The sequence below is a fragment of the Amblyomma mixtum genome, chromosome 2, assembly GCF_055824585.1.
Source record: "Amblyomma mixtum isolate Tamu chromosome 2, ASM5582458v1, whole genome shotgun sequence".
NCBI classification, from domain to species: Eukaryota; Metazoa; Arthropoda; class Arachnida; order Ixodida; family Ixodidae; genus Amblyomma; species Amblyomma mixtum.
The window spans coordinates 20,887,361-20,896,425 of record NC_143013.1 but is presented as its reverse complement, the minus strand read 5'-3'; the positions used below and the strand labels follow the sequence as shown (position 1 = coordinate 20,896,425).

General features: G+C 48.2%; 1 protein-coding gene across 2 annotated transcripts; it reads left to right on the top strand.

Annotated features, from left to right (window-relative positions):
* Positions 1-2,495: 2,495 nt before the first annotated feature.
* LOC149358626 (uncharacterized) lies at positions 2,496-7,512 on the top strand. Of its 2 annotated transcripts, none has more exons than XM_089570772.1 (3): positions 2,496-2,969; positions 5,544-5,716; positions 6,232-7,512. In XM_089570772.1, exons 1-3 carry the CDS (start codon positions 2,673-2,675, stop codon positions 7,175-7,177), a joined length of 1,416 nt encoding a protein of 471 aa, XP_089426898.1. In that variant the 5' UTR covers positions 2,496-2,672; the 3' UTR covers positions 7,178-7,512. The 2 variants fall into 2 exon arrangements, with proteins under 2 accessions (XP_089426898.1, XP_089426899.1); XM_089570773.1 differs by having other exon boundaries at positions 2,829-2,969; positions 5,475-5,716.
* The last annotated feature ends 1,553 nt before the right edge of the window (positions 7,513-9,065 follow it).

The following is a 9,065-nucleotide window of genomic DNA, read 5'->3' as shown; positions in this document are numbered from 1 at the left end:
AAACGTTAGAGCTCGTATTGCCACTGCCTCTAAATCGGTAGCCAGTGGAAGACATTGAGAGGGAATTGAATTCTGAGCGACAACAGCAACGCCACCCGATAGCAGGCATTGCCTTGCCTGTCCTTCTAGTATACCCCATACTTTTTTTTAGAAAGTTTGTGTGTTGGGTTTAAGTGCGTTTCCTGTAGGCAAAATATGTTTAGTTGGTACTGTGCAAGCATTTCGCATATGTCATCCAGGTTCTTAAGTAGCACTCGGCAGTTTTACTGGATGATGCTCTCCGCAGTCATTGTTGTTTGAGGGGAAGAGAAAAACGGGCTGTTTATACATCGCCGCCTTTGAGTTACAGAAGCACCGCAAAGCACAGTCTATGCCGAGCGCAGATGTCAATTTTTGGTGGCACGCTTGCTATCATATGTGTCGAAGTAAGAGCGTATGCGTTGATGGAGTTGCAACCTCCTATTGAACGAAGCTAGCGTTAAAGAGCAGCTTTCATGGAGTACTTCCTAAGCACTGCCGAATAGTACAACATCCTTTAGTATGAAGAGCTGTGAGAATGAACACCTACGTTGTTCTGCAGAGACGAGGCGTAGACAGAGTTGTATATAGTGTACCGGCACTGTACACGCTTTCACTGCTGCTCACGTAAAAACACCGAAAGAAACACAAGGCGAGATCGAGCGGAAAAAGAACACGGAGTACGCGTGAAGTCGTGCTCTTCTAATAAGACATTTTTTGTAGGCGTTGCCATTAACCTTGTAAAGAAATATATGTACTGAAGTGTACGTAGCCAGTCTTTTCTTTTTCCGTCGTGCGAGCGGTCCAGCTGTGGTGTTCTTTGTGACTGATTATGTGACCTCACTTGACCACTTTGAAATCGGCGTGCTATAATAATGTGGGGCTCCAATAAATCTTCGTTAAGTCCAAATATTGTTGCGTTCTGAGCAGCATGACAGTTGTGGCATTTTCAACTAGCATCAACAATCCGCGACATTTAAAACACGGGTTTCCATTTAGTACTCCGCTACTACCCTAAGAAGGAGGATAATACAGTTTAAATAACAGAAGAGAAGCAGTCGCATCACAAAACTACTTTGTAATGGTTCGGTTTATTGGGGTATAACGTCCCAAAGCAACTCAGGCTATGAGTGACGCCGTAGTGAAGGGCTCCGGAAATTTCGACCACCTGGGGTTCTTTAACGTGCACTGACATCGCACAGCACACGGGCCTCTAGAATTTCGCCTTCATCGAAATTCGGCCGCCGCGGCCGGGATCGACCCGCGTCAAACAAGAAGATAAATAGAAAACTGATACACAGTGATCTGTTGCTAAATGGAGTCATTGATGGTGTCAGAAGATTGCAGACAATATGCTGGCAAACTGATTCAGTTATGTTTAAGGTACTGGAGAAAAAAACGTAGACTGTTAAAAAAAACTGTTTTTTGAGGAAAAGAAAGACGCACTTCTCGGTGGACGCCTCAACCGCGCCGTGATGAAAGGAAGTTGAGATTGAAAGGAATAAGAGCGAAAGAGGTGCCGTAGTGGAGGGCTCCGGAAGGATTTCGACCGCCTGGGGATCTTTAACGTGCACTGCGATTGCACAGCACACGGGCGCATTTTGCGTTGCGCCACCATCGAAACGAGAATGCCGCAGCCGGGTTAGATACAGGGTACTCCGGCTCCAGCAGCTTAAATACGAGAGAGGGTGAGAGGTACTAGTGGTATTCAGTAGCGCAAGTAGCAAATAAAAACCGTCAAAAAGTGAGGAGGGAATAGGGACTAAAAATTCGTGAGCACGGCACGAAAGGTGTGTACGCGAGATTATAAAAAACTTTATATTGCAAAAAAAAAAAAACTAATATTTTGATAGTTGATTACATTTGCTGACTTCGAGATTTCTGATTTTTTTCGTCCAAGGTGTCATTTCTTTCATACATTGAATGAACATATATATCAAGCACCAAGCAAATTGGGTGACTGCCTCCATTTCGGAGAAGATATGTAAGTGAGGAGAAGCAAGATCCGCGGCTGCCTGTGCTTGATCTGGGCTCACTGGGTCGTCGGCAGGAGGGGAAGACGAAGCCGTCAGGAAAAGCAGTTTTGTTTCCTAGTTTTGTTTCCTAGCACACTTGTTCACCGGCCGTATCTGGGAGATCTAGTCGCGTGCATCTACGCGGGAGCACTAGGGAGCATCGGCGCTGTTGTAGTCCCGGAGCTGCTTTCAGAGTTCGCTTGTTTTACGCCACATAAAAAAAAAAGAAACACAGAAAGCATGCTTCCTGTAACAACCCATACAGTTCAGTGAAAGCTCGGTTCAGGTGACTACTGCGCTCCGTAATTGCTGTCCTTAAATTTTTTTTGCCGGTCCGATAACATTGAATCAGCTTACAGGCAAAATTAATCGAGAGTTCTGCGTCCTGCTCGATTGCCCGCCGCGCCGGGGCGCCGCGTCGCGCCGTTCCTCCGGCATTTTCTCCGGTGTCGGCCCGCTCCGCCGCTGTTGGCGTCCCCTTCTGACGTCAGCACTCCCCGTACGCTCCCCCCGTCTGCACGCTCCCTTCGGTAACAGCAATCGGAGCGCGTGCCGTCTGTCGTCGAGCAGACGCTCGTTGTGTTCGTTGAGCAATGCGCTGATAGGTGTGTTTGTCGAGACACTCAGACGGTCTGCAGCATGCAGGCTCACAGTAGCAAGTCGACGCCACCAAGCGGAATTGTCGAGCTGGTATCGTCGGCTCGTGGCGGGACGAAGGCAAAGTACGGTGGCAGGACTTTCACCAGCTGCAGGACGAATAACGGCGTGCGCTACTACTGGATCTGTGACGTACGTGATTGCGGCTCGCGGCTCATTACCGACGAGTACGACAACGAACACCATGTGTTCTCCGTTGGACCCCACGACGAGGACAAGCATCGGCAAGCAGAGAGAAGTAAGAAACGGCCGCGATCCGAGGCGACCCAGAAACAGCACGTAAGTGCAGGTTTATTTGCCTACTCCGCGCCGTACGTGGCGACCGAGTACTGGACTCATTTGCGCGGAGAAACCTTTCGGAAGCTCGTTCTTTCGTTCCCAGCCCGATTCTGTCAGCGGGAACGGCTCATTATGAGCAAGCATCGGGAGCTGTGTTGAATTACTGATCGAACAAGCTGCGGAAGCTGCAGTTGCGGGAGCGATCACGGGGCTAGCGCCCTTTCAGCGTTCGTCCCATTCTTGCTTGGCAAAAAAAACGTATTTAAATTTTGTTTGCCGGTCCAAAAACCAACATGGCCGCTTTTTTTTTTTTTTGTTGCGATCGCTCAAGGATTAGTCGGCAAGTAGGCTGCGTTCAAAACCTGGCGCACGACATGTGAAATAATTTATTTTTTGAACGGCGGCTTTGTTTTTCGCTGCTTGCCGAGAGATGGCAGCACTGGTCGGAACGGTCGCCAAATAAAGCCCCAATGGCGTCTGTCACCGTCTGCGCCGGCAACCTGTGACTCACTCCTCCAGGGATTTTGCACATTATTAATTCTGAAACGCGGCGCTCAAATGTTACCTTGCATCATGCACTCACGTAAACAAAGCCGAGAATCCCTCGCATACTTTATTTCAAAAAAAAAAAAAATGTTCGCTCGGACTAATAATGCCGCTTAGATATACCTATAATTCGCAAAAACATTTGGTTTGCGCGTTGTAAAAAATAATATTCATTTTAGAATCTTATTCTCACTACCAATAATTAAGCGTTAACTGATATATGGAATATAAATCGCGAATCATTTTGATGATAGACGGCGCTACTTGACTGATAAAAAACGGCGTCCACAGTCACAGCGCGTACTGTCCCGCTCTAACCTTGTGTTTAGCGCAGCATAGCCTCAGTTGCTTTTGCTTCATTAAAATCAATATAACTAACTAACTAACTAACTAACTAACTAATTAACTAACTAACTAACTAACTAATTAACTAACGTACTGTGCTTTGAGATCGAAGAACACAGGCACCTCAATTCACAACTTGCATTAACCTGCATTTCTTGTCAATCTCCTCTCTAAGTAAATTAATAATAGGTGGTCGTACGCTTCCGTCACCGGAAATTGTGGTGATGACAAACTGGTGAATATGGGGATAGCAGCAAGGAATTTTACGGGTGCGTTCAGATAGGTTTGGTTTGGTTTATTGGGGTTTAACGTCCCAAAGCGACTGAGGCTATGAGAGACGCCGTAGTGAAGGGCTCAGGAAATTTCGACCACCTGGGGTTCTTTAACGTGCACTGACATCGCACAGCACACGGGCCTCTAGAATTTCGCCTTCAAGAAATTCAGCCGCCGCGGCCGGGATCGAACCCGCGTCTTTCGGGTCAGCAGCCGAGCGCCGTAACCACTGAGCCACCGCGGCGGGGGGTGCGTTCAGATAATTACAGAAGGCGGGATTGCATGACGAACTTTTGTTTTCAGTGCAATTTTATTTTGTGATGGGTAAATGTGTTTACGCGAAAGAATGGATCTTAGTTTTGCAAAAAAACGCTGTAGCTTTCCAGGAACAAAATTTTACACCACACTATGTGGAAAACCCACTTTTTCTATTTCGCATAATTGCAACTTTGGAGCCATTCAAAACAGTACACCAAATTTTGTCCGAGTCTGGATCTTTTTTCATAAATTATGTTAAGAGTTTTGTTTCGCTTTTCTTATTTCGCATAATAGCAGCTCTGTAGGAATCCAGATCAGTTCATCAAATTTTGTCGAGATTGTACCTTTTTCAGCAATTATATTCAAATATTTGTTTGTTTGCATCAGGCGATAAAATATTCGCATTTGGAATGTCAGTGCAAGTTAAAGAACTCCAGGCGGTCGATATTTCCGGAGCCCTTTACTACGGCGTCCCTCGTTGCCTGAGTCGCTTTGGGACGTTCAAGCCCCATTAACCATCACGCAGTGGTGTTTATACTGCTTCCTGTGTGGGAATAAGTGTCAGGCAGTGCAGGCTTGGATGTTTTTTGTTTACTGAACCGAAAAGCTTCACTAGGCTCGTCAACACCGCGCTTCGCGTGGGCCAACCCTGGGCGCCGCCGTGGCGCGCTCTTCCTCGCCACCCCCTCCGTTCTCCTCCTCGCCACCGGTTTACCCTTCGCCGCTGCCGCGCGGTCTCCGCCGCAGTCCCAAGAGAAGGTTCTTTCGCAAGGCGTTGCGATGACGCGTGAACGGCGGCGGCGGCCGTAGAAGAGGCGCGAACATTCGCCATGGAAGGAAGAAAAGAAGACCCAGAAGTGGTAGCGAGGGAGCTGGCTCAAAATCTACACTGCTATCGTGGTGCTCCCAGTGCCTTGTGCGCGAAACTGCGAGAGCCATGTCGTCAAACAAAGCATAAATGCAGCTTTTCGCTTGTATATCCAGGCTTAACCAGAGCTAAGCGACTGCGAATTTTTTTCTTATTTGTTTGATCCCTCCCAGATATTATATTTGCACTGTGACGGGAGGGCGCCATGTCTGCAGGGTCCCTGACCCAGCCAGCGTCTTGGCCACTCTTCAGAGCTGATGATGTGCTGCGTCGTGCGCTTGCAGCCTCCGAAGAGGATCAAGGGCTGTGACTACGTCCTGGAAAAGCAGGAAGGAAACGCGCAGTACTGGCGCTGCAAGTTCGTGAAGTGCCCCGGGCGGTGCCGCACCAACTGCGACGGCGAGGTGGTGGCCGGGCCATCGCCGCACCTGGAAGAGGTGCACGCTGACCGAACCACGTGAGCGCTTGCTCCCTGTTACCCTTCCCGTGAGAGCAAGAGCGTCTGCACTGGTCGCGCTGAAAACTCATGCATGAAACTTCTTTCATTTGCTTAAACGCCCCGATTGGGGAGTTAGATTAGAGTGCGTTACACTTTTCTGGAACTGCTTCCAGGAGTGTTAACAATGTGTGGCGTTTTATTTCTTTAGCCCTCAAGTTTCATGAACAGAAAGGAATCGGAGTCACTTGAGCTGTTTCTCACAGTAAACGAGAACTGTATGTAGCGTATGGGTTTCGATGCTTTCCTCTGTGTCCAAATATTTTGCTTGCACTATGTACGGAAGGACAAATGCTCCAGCCGTGCCTTAAGGCTCGCCCTCTGTGTAGCGCGCTTGGCCTTGTTTCGTCTAGAGAAACTGATCAGCTGTATTTCGTGTAGCTACGACATCATTTTGTCTTAAGCTCCGAGGAACCACGCAAGTGATTTTCATAGTCCGCAGCTGGTGTACTGTCGATGCTCTTTTATATCTACAGGACCGCCGAGGACGATGGCGCGTCAACAGCTGTGAGGGACGACCGTCCAGCCGGCCAGGAAGATTACCTACCAGACGTCCGCAAGGGCACGGAAAGTACCATCCCGCAGGCGATCCTGCCACAGAATGAAGAAAAGCAGAAAGAGGATCATGAGCAGAAAAGGCAGAAGCGTAAAGCTGAGGAGAAGGAGCGAAAGCAGAAACAAGAAGACCAAACCTGCAACCCTGTGATGGTCGTCAAGCCGCTCGTCAAATCAGAACAGCCTTGCGGGGACAAGTCGGAGCCAATGCTGTCGTCTGCGCCGGCAGCTGCAACCACGGACGGCATCGGCCACGCCACCGCTGCTCGCCAGGAAGACCGGCATGTCACGAGGCAAGAGGAAGACTCCGGCAAGCATGCAGGGGAGGCAACGAGTCGCGCCGCCAGCCGCTCTGTCAGCACAGACCAGGTCATGCCGACGACAAAAAGGAATGAGTCTAGAGCCACCGTTCACGACTTGGATCATCTTGACATCACCAGCTCCGAAGACGACGAAGTGGACGAGGCCGAAGATAAGGTCTCTCATTCGAGCGCTGAACGCGAACATGGTGGTGGCGGCGAGGACGATGACAAGAGCTCTCAGTTAAACACGTGCTACCCGGACAAAAAGGGTGACGGCGCCAACGATGGGTGGTCGTACAAGAGTGCTGATAGCGTGGTTCGTGATGGCAGTCACGCGCAAAACGGTGATTTTCAGAGTGGCCACGAAGAAGTGCTAGAGATGACGCGCGACAGCATAGAGCTGCAGCTGCGAGCGAGCATCCTCGTCCAGATGCGTCGTCTTCTCGAGGCTGAAACGGAGCTGGCGAACCAGAGGCGGCAGGTTGAGGTTGTACGGAAAAAAATTCTGAAGCGACAGCTCGAGAGTCTCGTGTCGTTAAGAGCGCCTTCGCAGCCTGGCAAATAGCCCTACAACTGACGCTAACACAATTGCGTTGAGATCGCAATGCTGAATGCCAGGTTTCAAGGCTGTTTCATACAAGGTGAAATCTCTGCCATTTGGTGAGCTTTAAAACCATTCCGGACCTCTTAATTATGCACTCTTTTTCCTTGAACCACGCCTCGATGAACATCTCAGCCAAGGAAATCAGCATCAATTGTTATTGCAAAATTGTAGAACGTTCTGGTGATGTATATAGTTTTTTTAATTTCCGCAAGCAGCCTAAACTCTTATTTTTTTTTTCATGCAGCCATTGGTTGCCCATTGTTTCCACGTGCAATAAAAGGGTAATATTTCAAGATGACTGGAACGTTTCTCTTGATTTGATATCTGGTGTGCTTCTGTCAGCTTTGTGTTTAATGCATGTGGTGTTATTTTTGGGTTTAGTGAGGCGGTAGTGTTGTTGAAATTTTTGTTCTAAATTGTTGTATTGGTATAACTGTGTGTACTAAGTGTTGTACCGCTGCTTATATCGTAGGCGCTGTGATTCCAGAGGCTGAGTTAGGGGGTTATTAATGAGAGAGCATTATATGACTCTGTCGCGTCAGCAAAACTTGTCCGCAAATTTTGTCCGCACAATTACGTCGTTCTCTGAAGATAAATATGTGATTGTGTGACTGTGACAGATGGGGTGTGATAAAATGTGGCTGTGGGAAAAATTCGGTTGGTGAGGTTTAATTAGTTATTTAATTAAGCACGAAAAAACTCAGAAATTACAATTAGGCGTCAAAATAGCCATGGACGTCGATATAGTATATGGACGTCAGAACAGCCACGGATGTCAATGCAGTATGTGGACGTTTTGCTTTCGCATTGCTCAAGTGCGGGTCGCTCCAGTGATGTCAAAGTTATTTTTTTTTTTTGGCTCGGCACCATGTTAATGCTTTCAATAATTGGATCAACTCATTCTCAAACTCAGGTACTCAGTTGTTCTATCAGCTTGTACGTTACATATGCGGTAAAAATGAGACGGTCCTCGTGTATATTGCGTGCGTAACATAGTAGTGAGAGTCGAAAAATATATCACACCAGTTTGAATTTAACAGCGGAGCGCGGCATGACCCCTTATTGTTTTGATAGAGAAAAGCTTTGTTTTGGTCGGTCGTAAGGAAAATGAATTGTAAAAGATGTTGAACACACGCTTCTTTTGAAAGGCTTCAAGGGGAGTTATGGTTTCGTGGTTATTTAACTTATAGTCTACACCTCGTGATGCATGTCCCTTTGCACAGGGGTTTAAGTTTGTTTCTTAAGCTGAATATTTGTGCACGATTCCCGACCATGCGTTTTCACTTACAGTCCGAAGTCGTCACCCTGTAGAACAGATGCTGGCTCCGTGGTTATCGCGCTCGGCCGCTGACCCAGAAGACGCGGATTTGATCTCGGCCGCGGCGGTCGGATTTTGACGGAGGCGAAATTCTAGAGGACCGTGAACTGCGCGATGTCAGTGCACGTTAAAGAACCCCAGGTGGTCGAAATTTCCGGAGCCCTTCACTACGGCGTCCTTCATAGCCTGAATTGCTTTGGGACGTTAAACCCCACAAACCACCATAAACTACCTGTAAACAGATGAGCCCGGCTTGTTTGGGTGCAGAACGGCTATTGCCCAACCTGAGCTCGTCAACGCTGGCTTCTCCGCACGTGTAGTCGCCATGTAAAGAAGTGAGCCAAGATCGTTTAAAGGGACCCCGGCTGACAATGGACAAGGAAGAAGACGGGACTGACTTCCTTGTCCCTTCTAGTACTTAATAATTCCTTTTTTTTTTTCTTCAGAATGTGCCTACTAGCTCAATTGTCCGTTTTACTGTAGCTTTTATTCTCTGGTGGCTGTCAGCCATCGCCTCAGGAAAGGGCGGGC

What these genes read in the sequence shown, in the direction of transcription:
- LOC149358626 (XM_089570772.1), top strand. Translation starts at nt 2,673, where the DNA reads ATGCAGGCTCACAGTAGCAAGTCGACGCCACCAAGCGGAATTGTCGAG. An exon ending in AGGCGACCCAGAAACAGCAC is followed by an intron (nt 2,970 to 5,543) that starts GTAAGTGCAGGT and finishes GTGCGCTTGCAG; the next exon opens with CCTCCGAAGAGGATCAAGGG. An exon ending in GTGCACGCTGACCGAACCAC is followed by an intron (nt 5,717 to 6,231) that starts GTGAGCGCTTGC and finishes TTATATCTACAG; the next exon opens with GACCGCCGAGGACGATGGCG.